At 37.4% G+C, this 18,561-nt stretch overlaps 1 protein-coding gene across 4 annotated transcripts in view; it reads right to left on the minus strand.

The window, feature by feature from the left end:
• LOC112555404 (sodium leak channel non-selective protein-like) overlaps window positions 1-18,561 on the minus strand; it is a 102,007-nt gene that overhangs the window by 46,399 nt on the left and 37,047 nt on the right. The window contains exons 14-15 of one of the 4 annotated variants that reach the window (XM_025223779.1): window positions 14,611-14,760; window positions 4,414-4,548 (exon numbers count right to left, since the gene is read on the minus strand). The exons of 1 other annotated variant lie outside the window; for it this stretch is intronic. In XM_025223779.1, coding sequence (XP_025079564.1) covers window positions 4,414-4,548; window positions 14,611-14,760 — 285 coding nt within the window. The remainder of the gene's footprint in view (window positions 1-4,413; window positions 4,549-14,610; window positions 14,761-18,561) is intronic. 2 more of the 4 variants (XM_025223781.1, XM_025223780.1) reach the window with 2 other exon arrangements.

An 18,561-nucleotide genomic window follows, 5' to 3' on the forward strand; every position in this document is an offset into this window, starting at 1 on the left:
TTCCTTGGGGTTATCCTGCGACGTATAAACTTCTACAGCACTATCAATATCTGGCTTAAAATCAGAGCTTAATTTGCACGAAGGTAGGTAGTTCAAAGAATGTGAACAGCAGACCAATCTGGCTAAAGGGTTCCTTATTCCTTGAAACTGCTTTATATACATGTGTTTGAAAATTTACACCTATAAAAGGTTTTGTATAATGTCAGATGTTCTATATATATATATCTCAAATATCTCCTCTGCCCTCAAAATGTGTAAATTCAGCTTCTAAAACCATCTACATGTTTTATTAATATTGGTCAGATGAACTAAAAGATAGAGTAATGTTTCTGTGCATAAAACTAAATCAGATCAAAACCCACCTCTTTAAGAAATATCTTGCATTACCAAGCATATTATTCTGGTACTTCAGCTCTTTATCTTCATCCATGCACTCAGTGCCAGTCTTGGTGTCATCCATTTGCTAGTGCTTCTGCTTTTTGAATGTTGGCTCATTTGTAGTCTTGTGTGTAGCACACTGAACTTGCATCCACTGAATCCAAAATTCATGCCCTCTGTATCATCAGAAACCCTTTTGCCTCAAGCCCCAGATATCCTACCCTCATGAGAAGGGGGGAGTAAAGACAGGTGGCTACAAACTATGGCTGCAAGCATCAAGTGCTTACTCCTGAAGGCTTGTCCCCTGGTGACACTATTTCTGATATAAAGAGAGAACAATCATAAAAAGAGGTTGTATTATGGAGACTTCTGATGACAGCAAGCTGCACAGAGACAGAAGACAAGGAAACTATATTCATCCATCATTGGCCCTAAAGCTATCCAGAGGAGAAGCTACTTAAAAGGCTATGACTGAACAATAAGAATGATGATACAAGTCTTGTGACATTCAGATTCTGAACTAATTAGTTCCTGCCTGATACTTGCAGACACTCTTTGAAACAGAAAATGGAAGTTAAAATTTAATTATGAGAAATTTAAAACAGGGTGATTCATTACATTATGTCAGCTATATAATGTAGGTTTTCTGGCATTACCATGTTGCTGGTCTGAAGATTATCTTTATAAAATGCTTTAAAAATTATGTACTCTGACAAATTTCATACAGTGGTAAGAAATATTTGTTGGTTGTCCTTGTATGGTGGCAACCTCTTGGTGATCTTCCAATGGGAAACAAGTATGATCCTGATCCTATTACAGTAAGAGGATTGGTGGTGATATTTACATGACATGAGATGAGATGAAGTTCCGTATAGAATAACCCAAGTCTAACACAAAGCTTAAGCTCAAAACTTTTACCAGTTATTGTCACACAATATGCTGCAAGTTTTTTTTTAAAGGAGGGGGAACGAAAATGGAATGATTTAAATTCCAAATTATGAGATCCTTGACACCCACTAATGTCTCAGCCAATAGGAGAGCTTAACCAAATATTACTCAGGGCTTCTGCTAAGGCTAAATTCTTTGGGGTCCCAGGGACCCCTTCTTCAGATTTTTAAGGGGTCCCTGTTCTTCGCCCAAATTTGAAGGGGACCCCATTGACGAAAATTGAAGGGGTCCTCCGAACTTTTAATGCGTACTGTACGCAATTTTTTTGCGTAAGCAGAAGCCCTGTTACTATGATACGCCATAACAGCAAGTCTAGTTTGGCAACATCAGAAAAACTAAGATTTTGACCCCCTTAAAAAAAAAAAGCAAGTGATCTTTTTATCACATTAACAGCTAGGTTATTCAACTAGATTTTAGGTACAGGTTAACCCTATCATCTGCAAAAATTTCCCTTTCAATGATATGGGAAGAGGTGTTACGCTGACCACAAGAAATATGGTTGCAACCCTCAATTTGCAGAAACCAGGATGTAATTGACAAAGCACCTCCAATTTTGTAACCATTTTCTCCATATAATCTAAATATCATATACAATATCTTTATATAACTTAAATATCACCTAAATATTCACATTCATATTAGCCTGATGTATGTTTCTTTTTTTCCCTAGTAGCTTCTTTACAAAAAGTTATGGCATTATCCTTCTCAAATTATGAAAATCATGCACATAAACAATAAAAGATACAGGTCCAAAACTAGTAAGGATGGAAATGTTTATACGCAAGTAAAACACCCAAACAAGACAAATCACTGGTCAAAGCCAGTCAGCCATGCTTATTGTCATCTGTGCCAGGCTTCTCCAGATTAGTGACATATTGGGCATACACAATAAGCATCAGCTACAGTTTGTTTTCAGCTTGTCAACATAAGCATGTAAATTGCTGTCTTTTAATTAAACTGTCAATGTGAAACACAAGGCACATTTTATACACAAACCAGCAGAATGAAATTAAAGGAAAAACAGCTACATCATGCTGTAGTTGGCTTTGTCATGCACACTGTAATGCTGCTGCTGATGATAATGAGTTTTTAATTATAGGAATATAATTAAGTTTCAGTTTAAAAGCTAGACAAACACCAGCATACTGCTTTCTTTACTGAATCAAAGGAGCACATTTTAATAAAGAGAAATAAAAAAATGATGAGATGTACAAGTAAAAGATACAAAATAAGTGAAATTATTAAATTTTAATTGCAAGTCAAAATATTAACTATTTTTGTATTAAAACAATGGAACATGCATTTGAAAATAAAAATAAAATTGTGTTCATCTACAAATATTATGGGGGAAAATGAAGGAAGGCAACATTTACACCACTAAAAAACACGTTCCATCCCAGAAAATGCCCTTCATGTAAAATTTTTGCAACAAAAGGTTATTAGATTAACATTTATTAACTTATATTAATGCTTTACACAGCACATCAAATACTTCGCTAAATTATTTTTTATTGCCGGGTTTCACTAATGATTCACAAGACCTCAGCAAATAACTTTCCATTTTTAAAAAGGGTTCAAAAACAGTTTTTTGACAGCACTAGTATAGAAAAACTTAATTACCATTTGCTTCAAAGTCCTGGCATACCTCTGATGTTTCTCTACATAACTTTCTAAATAGTTACACCCAGAGTGACAGAACATACAAATGCTCCAATGTTTTGATCTTTACTGTTATGTACAGTTGACATTTTCAACCTGATGCTGAGGTAACTAAAACTGTGTAGACTCTAGAACAGGGGTGGGCAATTAATTTTCCCAAGGGGCCGCATGAGAAATTGGGATGGTTTTTGAGGGCCGGACTAATATAGTTAACTCAGTTTTACCCAATACTGTATATATAGTATATATAGTATATATACTGGCGGGTGGGCCAGCGGGCGGGCCGGTCAGAGACAGGAGGCGGGCCGGATCTGGCCTGCGGGCTGGCCTTTGCCCAGGTCTGCTCTAGAAGGTAAGGAACAACCTTTGGCTACACTTATTAAAACCCAAATCCTTAGTCTTTGTGCTGATGATAAACAGCTATACAAATTGGATGAGTATATTTGCAATTTAAACAATAATTTCAAATCAGAAGAATGTTTAACAACATGTCCTGCAATAATAGTGTCACTACTTATTAAGTGCACTGGGTATTCTTACTGCTGCAAGCAAAAATATGTCTCTAACAATATTTTCATAGCTTGATCTTCCATATGAACTTCTCATAAAAGCTGATGCTTATGGATAAAATTGCACTATTGTTGGAAAATTAAGTTATTGAGGGGCAAGTAAATTTATTTAGTGAGCCTAAAATGTGGGTCATTCCACATAAATAAAAGGATGTTAAAAAAATAGGATACCTGACATCATTGTATGGCTATGATGATCCTAGATGAATTTGTTATAAGCAAACTCTTCAGTCATGCAATCTCAAAATATTAAGAAATATGCAAAATGACAATGAACATGTTTCTGATATATTTGTACAAAGCAATTACTATAACTCTTGCTTCAAATATGTAAGGAGATACAACTATATTTGGCAAATCACAGATAAATAAAAATGTGGAGAAGCATGGGCACAGCTTACCATAATACACAGGACCATTTCATATGGTGTGACAATAACAAGAACTATGCCTAGGATACATAAGAAATAAATCATCTGCACTGACATCAACTAAGAAAACACAATGGAGAGCTTCCACAGGATCAATAGGAAGAGTCATGTGAACGCCTTGTCTGAGACTGTTCTGTGACAATGCTGAGAGCAGCTCATGCACACATACATTTGATTTCAAATATTATTGCCCCATCTAAGGTCCCCGTCAAAAGCATGCAGTAATAATTAAATGTGTGCATGACTTGCTCACTCTGGTCACAGCTCTTGCTATATCCCACTGTCATGATGAGAACCACCTTGTCACAGACATGGCAAACAAAACACTCCTCCAAGATCACTGTGGACACAAGCAGTGTCTAACTCTGTCCACCTGCTTGAAGCTCCTCACAAAGGACGAGGAAGGCATAGCCAACCTCTCTACTCACCAGCGTGACAAAAAGGTGGTAGAAAATGAAATAAATGGCGACTAATGGTGCCACCCGTCCCGTTTGGATCATCGTAACGTGCATTACTTCAATCCAACCCTTTTGTGTTAGGATTTGAAACATCGACATAAAAGCCTGTGTCACCGTAAGCCCGCAGCCATGTTCAGAGAAGACAGAAAACAGAAGGTAGGTCAGTAATGTAGTCACTTGCAGCAATAATGTTTTGGAAAACTCTCTCAGTGAAATTATGGCAACCAGATTGAGAGTTCATATTTTTACTAGCCTGACAGTAATGTTCTTTTTTCTTTCAATATTCCATGGGAAAAAATATATATAAAGTATAACTTTTCAAGAAATCTGCCCATAATAATGAAGTCTGCACAAGTCTGGTACCATCTCACCAAGAAAGTTTTGCATGATTTAAAGGCAAAACTTTCTGCTAATCAATGCAGGTAACTGGATACATTCATCTAGGTAACCTGAAACACAAGGTTCAGTAAAAATAAGTTTTAAAAAAGGGAAAAAGTGGGTAGAAGATTAAGAAATAAGGAACACATTGTAGGACACAGAAATATGGAGGGAATGGTTGGGAATATACATCCTGAGGACATGTCGAGGAATTCGGCTGGTACAAGTCCATTTAAGTATAAATGTAGATCTATCCATTATATGCCACCTCTTGAGACAACCCAAGATTGTGCAGTATACAACCCATAAATATAGCAAGAGATCTCAGTATCAACAGTAGAGGCTGATGCCATAATCTTTCATAACACTTACTGTAACAAGATGCTATATGCATCCTGCTATTGTAGTATGTCCACATTTTTACTGTAATGCTGGGTGCCATATATATATATAAAGCATTATACTGATAGCTTCCTGCTGCAGGTGAAGGTGCTGTAATGTGGGCGACACATCGAGCACTGCAGTAAAATATATACAGCCAAGATGCTACATTAGATGCTTGAAATCACACCTTGTCCTGCTGTGTGAATGTCACATGTTCCAATACCACTGCACTGATAAGTGGCAAGACTCTCAAAATACCTTTTATATTGCAGTGTGTGAATGCTATGCTGATAGGTGACAATGGCAGTGCCACTGATGAAAGAAAGTGGAAGACAAAATCAGGGGAACAGTTACATTATAGTATATGTCATGGACGACAAAAACATTGACAAAAAGGTAATTGAAAGCAGAGTACTTCATGGGTCTATAACTCTGATGGTACATCTGCCCATCAGACAAGGTCTTTAAGTTTTCTTAATTATAATGTTGAAAGCTTGTTAACACATGATATTTTATTTGTAAACTGCTTTAAATCTTTTGCTTGGCAGAGACAATTGTTGAAGTAAACACTGATCTTTCAATTATTTTTCCAGAATATGTAAATTTCAGTGCCCCATCTAAAAAAATTATTTAGGCAAGGCTAATTTTCAACTGAGCTTTTCTTTCTGATGAAAGGCCGTTTTTCTCAGTTTGCAACCAAACTCAGGTCTAACTGCAACAATACAGTTGAGAACAGAAAATCAGTAAATTGTGACAAAGACATGTTGATAACATGCTATGTGGCACCAGAAGGAAGTCCTTTGTATAACTTGGCAGACAATAAGGATGGTACTCTTTTGCTAGATGAAAAAGTATTACACAATATAACAAATAAGTATATATAATTTTATATCGAGACTTGAATGCTAGGGCAGGTGCCGAGTTTAGAAGACATGACAAGCAACATATTAAATAGGAAGATAGCAAGATGTGTTGTGGAAAAAAAGTAACAAAACAACAGGTTGCCTTCAGACAGGTAGTAGATAGTAGGTGCCTTTTACTATTATGCAGAAACATCTCTTAAAGCATAAAAAAATAATGTGGCCTTCGATGGTTTTGAATGCGCCTTCGACTCAATTAATCGAAAATTACTATGGAACATTTTGATGAGAAATCGTGTAAATGGAAGAGTGTACCAGGCACTGTGAAGAGTCCAATCTGTGTATGTGTACACAGAAAAATCTGTAGACACTGACTTCAAATGTCCTAAAAGGAGTCAAGCAAGGAAGTCTATTCAGACTTCTGAGGTTCTTTATCAACAAATTAGCAACGGAAGTAAAAGAGGGAAGCATGGCATCCAGCTGTTACCCAAAGTTACAGAAATCTTTTTGCTGCTGTTTGCTGGTGAAAAAAAATTGTGGCCCAAAAGGCCACAACAAATCAAAACCTAAAACCAAAAAGTGATCGCTGCTGTGCAGTTTGTCGTATAATGCCCAGTTAAAATCTAATAACAGTGCTGGGCTGGCCACCAATCAATTTCCATAAAAAATGATCCTCACAATTTCCCCCTAGTGTCAGTCAAGGGTCTCTTGTAGTGCTATATCAAGAGAAAAGGCATTGGAGTTCTTCAAAGTTGACTCAGATCCCTCCACAGTTCCACTGAAGGATTGCTGACATTTTCTTTCTGTGAGGGAAAGGTGCAGAGTGCCTAACAGAGGGAGAAGAAGTAGGCAGGGGATGGGGTGATGGGGAAGGGGATGCTTAGCCCTGCTTGCCAAGAGAGGCAAAATGGTTAGAAACAGGAATTGATGGTGCTGCTATGGTAGCCTCAGATTTTTTCTGCTGAGTCGTGAGTTTTTCTGGCGATTTTGGTTTTGTTTTTGTGTTTTTGTCTGTCTGCAATATGGCATTCTTGTTCTTTAATGATTTTGTGTTGCTGGCGTGCAGTGTTTCTGACTGGTGAAGAGGAATACTTTGACTGGGATGCTTGTGTTTGTGTGGTTTGAGATGTTTTTGATAACTGGGTGCCATCACAGCCTGTACAAGGAGGAAGCATAGCCTGACGGACTAAGAGAGGACCCTCAGAAGAGACCCATGTCACATCCATCTGGATAGATACAGAGGTTGATGGTTGTCTTGCAAAGACTGTCGAGTAGGAAGGAAAAGCCACCCACTGTGACATCGAGCATTGGCATAAGAGAAGCCATATTCCGTGCATACACACTTCAGGCAGTCTCCGGAAGAAGCATCATGAGACCCGTCACAGTTAGTACATTTGGTGCTTAAGGAAAATCAGTTGCAGCATGGCCTGTACACAGCAAAAGCAATGGGCTTGGGACTTGCAAAAGCTACCCCCAAGACCATAACACTGACAGTTGAAGCAGCACAATGGTGAAGATATGAACAGAGAGACTTTGACCTGCAAATACCCAACCGCAATGAAATCATGTATTTTGGGCAAACAGAAAGTTAAGAAAAAAAATTTGTAGGGATAGATTTCCTGTCTTTCAGGATGACTCTGCACTGCTGAGACTCCCTGGGATGCTAGTTCTGCCTTGATGTTAAACTCTGACATCATGGAAAGATCAGGGCAAAGAATGACCCTGTTTGAAGAGATGAGGGATTGGTGCTGTGTTACTTTTATGGGTCGGTCGATGAAGTGTTTTTTGTCCTATCGGCGCAGTGCTTCACTTGCCTTCTGATTTGCGCGCTAGACGATGCAATTTCCAGAGACCAGACGTTTAATAGAGGAAAAGTTGGGAGAAATGTTTTTAAATCCTTTTGCTATTGTGAAAGTAGAAAAGGATGAGAGTGCCTGGTTGACTCTGCACCCTCTACCACAAGAAAACAGGGCCAGGCCCCCTCAGCATTCTTTCTCATGCTCTCTCTCACCTCAATCTCACTATATGAAGATTCATCCTCTCTTACTCATTTTCCCAGGTTTGTTTTAGCAGGGGTCCTAAAGAAGGCCACAGAGAAAAACCGTGTTGAAAGAAAGGCATGATGAGAAAATGAAGGCAGGAGAGAGACCAGTGAAGACAGAAGATAGGAAAGATAAAACTGTAGTGTAACAGGGAGATGTTTGTTTAGAAAAAGAATATAGATAAAAGGGCCAGATAAAGGAGAAAAAGAAAAGGATAAGAAAAAGGGGTAGGCCAGCTTAGTCACCCAGCCAATGAGACTTTGAGTGTTCACGACCAGCACGAGAAGCCATGCCCATGGGGGTAAAACTGACTGAACTTGGATAAAACTAGTATGATGGTCTTCAGAAAATGGGGTCATCTTTCATTACATGAACAGTGGTTTTAATGAAAACAAGGAAGTGAAAGTAATAGCTTGGTACCAATATATAGGGAATGTAATTCTCAACTAAGATGAGTTTGAATGTGATACGGGGCAAATTATGCATGAAAGGATGAGGGGGAATTGGTGTTTTACGCCATGCCAGCAACTGAGGCTATATTACGGCAAGGCAGCTAGCCCTGTAAACAGATGCCACATGCAGAGAAAGAACAGCGTGCCCGAGACGAGAAATGAACTCTGGGCAGCCAACCTTCACTGTATTGGTGACAGGCGCTAACCGTTGCGCCACCAGACCGCTATGAAAGGACGGAAATGTACAATAGAAATTTAAAAAGCTCTAAACAAAATGCTGACATAAAGTGCTGAAATTTGGGGCTGAGGCAAAAGTAATCATGCAGTAAAAAATTCACACTTTTGCTATATCTCACAGATGTACCTATCCATTCTTCAAATGTGATGTATGACGAGGTGGAAAGACATCCTTTGTATATGTATACATATGTAAAGTGCATTAAGTACTGGTTACATATAGTGAAATTACTTGCATCAAGACTTTGCAGACAGGCTTATGAGATGCTTATACAACAGCATGAGTCCGAAAAAAACAACTGGTTTGCAGATATTAAAAAAAAAATATTAGGAGAAAACGATTTTGGTATTATCCAGCTTCTCCAAGGAGTAGGGGATGTTTGCATCAGAATTTAAAGATCGTCTTACTATTTTACCAAACCAGACATTCAGAAATAGTTAAAAATATCAATCATGCTCTTCTTTCAGTGATAATATGCAGTCCGAGAAACATTTGTTATTTGTAACATTTAGGCGTACTGGTAAAATACTGAATACTGGTCTGACATCAATAAGAGGGGGTTGACCATGATACAACAATACAAACAGGTATCCAGTCTGTAACAAAACAGGTTTCACTGATGTTCACTTACTATACACTACTGAGACATACAAAACTACCTGTAAAAAATGTATAATTTCCTCCAAACTTCTGACATAAAGAGAGTAGAGGAGGTACTGACAATAAGGAATGAAGATCACATTATCTCTGTAGCAACATACATATAACTGAAGCAAATAACATTAGAGCAAAACAATTCCAGTGAACACAAGTTAAAAGGAACTGTGCAAAGTTATGCATTAATTTAGGGTACTGTGGACTAGGATATATGTTTATATGGGGGTAATATGCCTACATTAAGAGATGAACAATATACCTCCAGCATGATAATAATATATAAAGTTTTGGTGCCTGATGCTCAAAAATGTATCACTGGATTTGAATGAAATAAAAACATTTGTTCATGTAGGTTGGTTTTTATATTCTTATTTATTTCGTTAATATTATGCTTGAATCTTTCCTATGTCATAATGACTAAGTCAACATTATTAAAAAGTGTCAAGTGTCTCAAGAAATGGCATAAAAAGCCTTTAAAAATGACAACAATTTTGTAAAATTCTAGGTCTGTTAAAAGACTGAAGCATTTCACGGCACCCGAGTCTAGTAAGGATTGTGAGTTAAAGCCCTAGAAAAAAAAAGTCATTTTCTCACTAGCTGAGCTCTTCTTTGTTATGACATTCTACATTCATGCATGCTGTCTGGCTAATATGGCTTCATTAAGATGCAATAGCCATGCCCTGCTTTATCCACCTGTACATGGACATATAATGGTGAAAATGAAATAAGCAGAACAAACAGAGAGCAATGCTTCTTACTTTAGTCCAGGGTCAGATGCACATCACTAGCTAGATAGTTTAAAGCTGAATTTTTCAGCTGAATTTTTCAGCATGAAAAATGATGAGAATGCAAAAGGTTGAACTGGGATGGTAAGTGTGTGATCCCAGCATGTGTAATTAGGGGGATCTAATACACAGATGGAATATTACCAATTCTAATAGTTTTTTTTTTAAATATCAGGATTCTTTGTGGAATTATTGTTTTATAATGAACCAGCAACTAAGACTATATCCCAGAAAAGCAGCATCTCTATAAGTGTCTGCTAGAGACATTATACTTAATAGGAAAGAACAAATCGCTATGTACAAGCGACACTAGTGTCACAAACGTGCCACAATATGAGAATGAAAGTACTGGAGTATGAACAGAGTTAAAAGTGAGTAGCTCCAGAGAGAATGGGACCAATGGGCCATACTGCACCCCCCTTGTAAAAAGAGTTGTCACCCTGCTAAATGTTGTAAATTATAGATTGCATAATATAAAGAGGCAGTCATGAAAGAGGTAGGAAAAAAGGATAACCAGCAAGAGCAGGTGAAGTCAACAAAGCTTAGGAGACTGCATGGGGTCCTGCCTTCAGCCAAGCCACTGTGTGCACCTGTCACACCTATCATTAAAACTGAGGCGATTATGTTTTTAAGGACATGTTGGATTTCACCGTCACATTGTGTGCAACTTTCAATCCCCTCTGCCCCAAACTGAATATCAGCAATACTAGGTGGATATTTTGTGAGTAAAATAAGTGATGTTTATGGAGGTCAATCCTTACCTGCATCAATAATATTAAATTTATGTAATTGATGTATGTAATCTGAAGCATTGACCCCGATGTTTATCTAGGAAGATGTGTATTTACGCACAAGAACAAGAACCCATTGAAAACATTACATGGATGAGCAGGCCTAGCTCTCCCTCATTATGATACTATATTTTACATTGGCATTCTAAAGAAATCCTGACCTTATGCAAGAACTTGGTGTGGTTCAGACAGAATTTAATTCCCCTCTAAGTCCATCAAAGGGAACCCCTGCATAAATCAGTATATTATGAATAACTACTTTCACATCAAGAAATCACATCACTTCCACAAGAGGGTGGTCAAATACAATGGAAAGGAGAGCTTGGAGGGCAGAAAGAGAGTCTGAAATAATCTAAAAGTTGTGCTCCGAAGAGCGGTGAACATGCTGCAAGGCAAGCAAGATGGCGTGAAGTTCCGCTGTGAAAAGAGAACATCCATTCGCCAGTCGGACTGAAGGAGCCCATTACGGTTGGCAGGACGGAACTGCTACCGCAGCAACTGGGCCACCACTTGGGACTTTGGAGCCATCTGTAAATACAGAACAGAATCCAGGATAGTCAGAAAAGAGTTCATGAAAATGCTGGAGAAAGATGGGGTCACTAGTGTCGCCTTTTTTTAAAAGCTGTAAGATCAAGACGAATCTCTGGAACAGGAAGGGTCCAAGGAGGAGCTGGTAGTAGAGAAAGAGACTCTACCTGTTGAATATCTACTCCGGCAGCTTGTAGGTGAGGTGCTACACGGAGTGATAATGGCTTTTGTTCCTTGGTACAAATGGCTCTTTTTATGTGGTTTCAAGACACTAGATCACAGAAAATTCCTGTGAGTGACTAAAGATAAAGCTTTTAAAACCAGCATTATTATCCCTTGGAAAAAGTGACTTTCAAGCCTTTATCAGCTGGCTAAACCCCTTCTGTGATAGGTACAGTATTTTGGAAAAAGTAACTTATGGTGAAGTAGCCAATGTACTGTATGAGAAAGTGAGCAAGTGGTGTTCAGGTGAAATCAAGAAAATCCTCTCATTGTACAGTGAGTAGAATATTTTTAATGTGCACTAATTGGTGATTTTCTATCAGATGCTTTCCCATTACACTTTGGTTGTGAAAATGAATCTTCATTGAGAAGAAAAGAAATTCAAGCTTAGTCTGACGGCGCTGTTATGCTGCAACATGACATGCATTCTGTAACTAAAGCCTCTGATAAGAAAGTCTGATAGGTGATAGGAAAACCAGTTTAAGAATAAGATGTTTTCCTGCAGCTATAAGGCAAATAAAACAACTTGGATGACCCTGCTACTTTGCTGGTGGAGAAGTAAACAAAAAAATCCTGAAAGATTAGTGTGTTATCAAATAAAAATCATACAAAAAGTTAATTACATTTTGAGAATCCTGATAAAATGAATGACCTAATATAATGAGCTTTTTCTTTTATCTGAGCAAGTTTGCTATAATGAGATTCTGCCTGTATTATTATTTTGACATGCCAGCATCAAGTATCCAGCTGGGTCTGCCACTTTCAGAAAAATCTGACTGCTAGTGCAGAAAGCACTGCATGTGAACTTTCTCACTTATTTTCTCCAGTTAAGGTAAGAAAGACTGAGCATAAAGATGAAACCAGTTAGCTGAATGCCATGTGTTAGTCATCTAGTGTTTTGTGATGTACTGCACATCTGGCCCCAGATTATTTCTGTATACATGCAGACATATTACACAGGATGGAAAAATTAGTGTCGTTTAACACATTCTGGCAGAGGCTATGCATATGTGCTGCAACTTCAACAAGTAAACACAGTGGGCCAGACATATGTATGCACCATATCCAATACTTTTTACTCCAAAACAAAAAAGCATAAAATTAGATAATTTAATTAAGCAAACCATTTTAGAAAGAAAACTCAACCCTAAACACAGAAACAAAGATGTTGATTTAAGATCTAAATTATTCCATGTCCCTTTCTATTCGCGGGGACGTGATAGCACACATCAAGTCAGCTGGTGGCATTTTTTTTATTGGGGAACCAGTACTGTACACTAAAGTTTCTTTTAATCATCATGAGTTATATAACCCATATATATATAAAACATATATTCATTTCTGCATAGTGTGTGACCATCAGTATAACTGTGTACGTACGGCGCTAGACATTGCAGGGATATATTAAACTTGTGTCTAAAAATACTATTTTCTTAGAAATGTCATTGAATAAGCAAAATTTCCTTAGGGATCACAAAAATGTTTTGTTTCAAAACTGTTTCTGGACTGATGTAAGAACAGTTTATTAAACTTTAATTATGATTTTGGTTTGCCCTTCCATCTTGTCTCACTTTTTACGATCTTTTGAAAATACACAAACTTGAAATTCATGCCTATTGGGAAATCAGTAAGAATATTAAGGTTATGGAAAACAATCTGTAAACCATATAAATTCTCCTTACAGCAGAAACTATATACCATTAAAGAAATGTGGGGAATGTGTCAATGTTCATGCAGCTGCTGAAGCCACTTAGACAAAAAAACTTTTTAAAAGATACCATATGTAGGCTTTATTATTATCTTCTTAATAAGCAAACTGCAATTTAGTGCTGTCTCTTATCCCACTGAGGTCCAGGGGATATGTGACAGAAACCTTTGAAGGCTTCAATGTGTGCAGTACACTACTGCTACAATGGTGAACAAAAAAAGTTTAATCATATAACACACATACTCAGAGATCATCAGTTCTCTATGAAAAAGGGAAATGAGTTATCTTTTAACACTGACTTACAAATGCCTCCATGATAGTGCTTCAGAATGCCTATAAGAGATTGTTCTCTTGTTAACTACAGAGCAATCTGTGTTCAAACATACAGTGTTGGCTCAACTTACCTAGAATATATTCTCTCTTTAATATGCCATTAGGATTTATAGATTTCATTAATTATGCTGGAATAAGCTTTTCTACTTACTGTGATTATTCAAAGCTTCTTATGAAAAAAAAAACCCAACCCAAAAAACAACCGAATACTCATATACTCATCTATTATCCCTGTGACTGATTTTTTTACTTCAGTCTAAGCAGACTAGTAATATATGCTATACTACTACTTGGTCTATATTAGACTTTAGTCTTAGTGTTATTTTTGTATTTAGCTTTCTTATAGCACAAACTAATCTCTATTCTGACAACACCTTTTGAGTAATGTAACAAATTATATTTGCGAGACCCAAGATCTGAACTCATAGCCATGTTTATCCCTGTCTTGGTGGCAAGTACATCACCAGATCACTGGTAAAAACCTTGCCCCATGACAGGCATGTCTCTGAAGTACCAGTTCAGAATGTTAACCTCTTTGCTTCAGGATTTACTATAAAGAAACTATGTGCCTATTCATGTCCAGAAATCCACGTAGATTTTATAAGATTACATGAGCAGATCCATAGCAGGAATGGCAAAATTAGAATGGACAAATAGTAGTAACAGGGAGATTCAAGTTGTGGCAAGGCCGGCCACATGCTCTGGAAAAGGGTTGTGAAGATTAGGTAAAAATTAAAAAGTTTGATTAGTATGGAGAAAAGTAGAAGTAACTGACACTCATTCACTCACCCCATTCACAAAAAAATGGTACAGCATGAAATAAACAACCACAAGCACTTGCAGACCAATCAGGTTTTTCAGGCCATTTGAATCCATTAAGTCTGTGTGGACATCTGTCCACCCTTCCTGGCTCAAAATCTGGAACATGGACTTGAGTGCCTGTTGACCAAGGGATCAGACAGAAGGGAAGAAAGGTAGAAAAAAGCAAAATGGTGTTTTTTAAAAAAATGCATCTGTTTAATATTTAGACCATAATGCTCCCACAGACATGGATGACCTGTGAAAAAATGTTTAATTAAAAATAAATGGAACAATGTCCAGAATCATTTTCTGAGTTATGAGTGAATAGCATATGCTTAAAGGCCGATGTTGAAGTGGGTGTGTTTTCAAATGGTTTCGCCCCTGCGAAGGAAGGTAGGAGTACATGTGGTGGTGTACCAGTGGTCAGTTTTCCCTAATTGCTACCCTGGCCCCGAGGCAGGGTGGAGGTCACAGGTGATAAACCGAGCAATAAAACGTCTTTCTCAGCCGAGTACTTGGTGTTGGCGTTTAGAAAGCTGAAGTGAAACGGTTTGCAACGGAACATACTGTCAGGGTTAGGACCGACGATTGAATGTATTCTCCATCAAATAAAAAGAAAAATAAGGGAGAAAGAGATGAACAGCGGAAATGACACAAACATAAAGACAACTGAATTTTAAAACTTTATTTTTAATGCTTTCATCTATCTGTTTTTATCTCTCTATATCTTTCTTCACTCATAAGGGATGATAATATTCAATATTTTCAGGTTATTCCCCTGGTGACTGACATAAAATATATCTGTGTTTGGGTGCAATGTTCGTACCTGTAAAATGGGCAACAATTCACACCTGTAACACAAAGCCCATTCACCATCTACAATAGCGGCCCCACGGTCCATGTTTGTCTGTTGGTGAGTACAAGGCGAAGGACATTGTAGATCATGTTCATGCACATTCAGTCTCGTGCACCTCTTCACTCCAAGTGAACATTTCAAAAATGTGTGGACATGTGCTGATCATCTTTGGTTGTCCTCACGGACATAATATCGTCTGTATTCTGTAACTAGTCTCCATTAGGTCACAGTTATTCTGTAAGTGAAAGAATGTACCTTACAGTACATCGGGGATTATCCCCATTCAATATAAAAGATTTGCTTATTGTGCCAATGTGGGACATGTAAATGATACATTCGTGAAAACAGCTGCCACGGATCTGCAGCCGTTGACTTCTTGAAGCGCCAGTCTGTCGCAGTTTTACTTCAAGCGAAACAGTTTCCTCTGACCGACGGGATCAGTGTGATGACAGATGCAAGGCATGCATGTCAAAAAAATTCATATCACACTGATGATGTTACTCTGGTAGTATCAACCCACAAGGTTCTAAATCTTCAGCATATCACCAAAGAGGATGACATGTGCACCTAGCAGCACCTGGTGGTGGGTGCGAGAGGATGTATGAAAGTATGAATAAGGCAGGTGTTAGAATTTATGAGCATGTTCACGATCGTAACGTGACAGTTAATAAGTTAGTGAAAAATAAAGGTGTTAGAAACATTAACGAGAGGTGGCATGTTACTCAAAGTATAAAAGCTGGGATGAAAAAACTGGCGCAAGGTAGTAAAGACAACATCTGCAAGATGTGGCACCCTCAGCTCAGTGACAAGACAGCAGCGGTCAGAGATCATGTGTACTGGTGTATTAAACATTGCGATGGCGACCCTGTGAGACTAAGGCACTTGTTGGATGGATGTATTCCACACTTCCAAAACATCCATGACAAGTGTAACCAGCTCACCTTGATATCCCCACTTATGAGGAAAGAAAGATAAGAGATAAAGAGACAGACAAACAAGCAATAAAATTAAAGTTTGAAAATTCAGTTCTTTTTATGTTTATGTCAGTTGCGCTGTTCATTCTTCTCTCCTTCGTATAGTCTAGTTTTGTTTGTTTGTAGAGAATACACTCAGTCCTAACCCTGACAGTATGTTCATACAGAAGTCGTTTCACCTCAGCGCTCAGAGCCTACGGCAAGTACAATGGTCGGGTGAGCAGAGGGAGACGTTTTATTGCCAGGCTATTCGGCGGTGCCTGTGATGTCCACCCCACCTTTTGTCAGGGTAGTAATTGAAGATGATTGGCCGCTAGCATTCCGCATGGCGTGTGCTCCTACCTTCCCTCACATGGGCGATACCACTCATTTCCCCCAGGTGGGAGGATATTGGCCTTTAAGATTCCATAAAAAAAATAACTGAGAAAAAGTGAATACAAACCACATAAATCATGGTAATAAATCAACCAAAAGCGCTTTACACTGACCATTCCAGAGACAAATGAAGCCTGAAGTTTACTCAAACACAGAAACTAAGGAATGGTTATACCTAATAGTAGTTCTAGTGTGCTGAGAGAAAAGAATAAAGTACAGATAAAGACATTTTCTTCATAAAAAAATCAATTAAACTTGTGAAGCACATTTATAAAAGTCAATCCTCTGTAATATAATTAGCTTCATCATCTTTAAACTGTCAAAAACAACCAATTGGATAAAAAAATATGCAACACTTTCTACATTAGCACCATGCATACCATGGAAAATGCAGGAGGCTTTACCTCATTTGTTTTCACATTAAACAACAGATTACAGTTAAAAATATATTTGCTATGAAATAAATTTGTGCTATCCTTTAGGAAGATTTTTTCCTTAGTCACTATTCTTGAGTTTTATCTTTATAATTCTGAATAATATGATGAAACAATTATCCATTATCTCTGAATTATTTAAACACCTTTCTTTTTTCTATCTAAACATAACTATTTTTGTGTCATACTTCTTGCAACAATTTAAAGCAGAACATATAGGCTTATACCTGCTCAAAAATAATTCTGCCAGTTGAAGTGAACTCAATCAAGGAGTCTCTATGATGACTATTAATTATCAAGATTCACAATCTAATGTTCCAAATAAGTTAACTCTTAATAAATTCAGTGCATATAAAACAAACCCAAATAATCATGTGATAAATACAGTCGATAATTACCGAAGAAAAAGAATTCTGCACAACTAGCATAAAGTTAGAGACACTTACACCACTTTTTATTTTGCTATCCCTTTTTCATGCTTTAATATCAATTAAAAAAACAGATTGCACTTTCCTTGCAAAAAATGCAAAGTCTGTTGAAAGTCACATTAACCAACAAAAAAAAAAAGCATAAAAATTAATTTGTATTAATTATATTTATTATTAATAATAAACGTACAATTTACATCATGCATAATCAAGCTCAAGAAGAAACATGCCCTCAGTGCTTGAGACTAGTGGGAGACATGGACAGAATATGAAAGACAGAAGAATGGGAATGTGGGATAAATAAAGTGTTATCTTAAGTAACAAAAGACAAACATGACACAAAGCAGAATCAGGGAACAAACATTAAGGATAGAGAGGATCGTGAATCTGCAGAAAAAGATGAGCAAACAGACAAGTCAATAGAATATAATCCCAGCTATTGACAACTATGTTGACAATTGATTGCTATAAGGAGTAATGATCATAGAGCGGATGTGTTTTTTAGTGCACATTTCAAAGATTTAATGGTGGGAAGGTGGTAGATACGGAAGGGAGGAGAGTTCCACTGTTTTTGCAGAACAGTTAACTAAAAATCTGGGTCCCATAACAACTCTATGGAACAGAAAGCTCAAGTCTCAAAAGTAGGTTACAGGGCAGAAATTAAAAAAATTAAGCAGAACCATTACAAAGCTGAGAAACTAATGTCAGTAAGATTTTGGCATGGGATTTAGTCCTGGGTCTCCTATGATTTAAGACAGGAAATCTGAAATCCCTTATATTGATCAGAATCTCATCTAATTAATACTCATTTCAAAACCAAAATCATTCACGAAAGAAGATATTAACTATAGGCTACATTATGCTTTTGTTCA

Source organism: Pomacea canaliculata, linkage group LG14 (genome assembly GCF_003073045.1).
Source record: "Pomacea canaliculata isolate SZHN2017 linkage group LG14, ASM307304v1, whole genome shotgun sequence".
Classification (NCBI taxonomy): domain Eukaryota; kingdom Metazoa; phylum Mollusca; class Gastropoda; order Architaenioglossa; family Ampullariidae; genus Pomacea; species Pomacea canaliculata.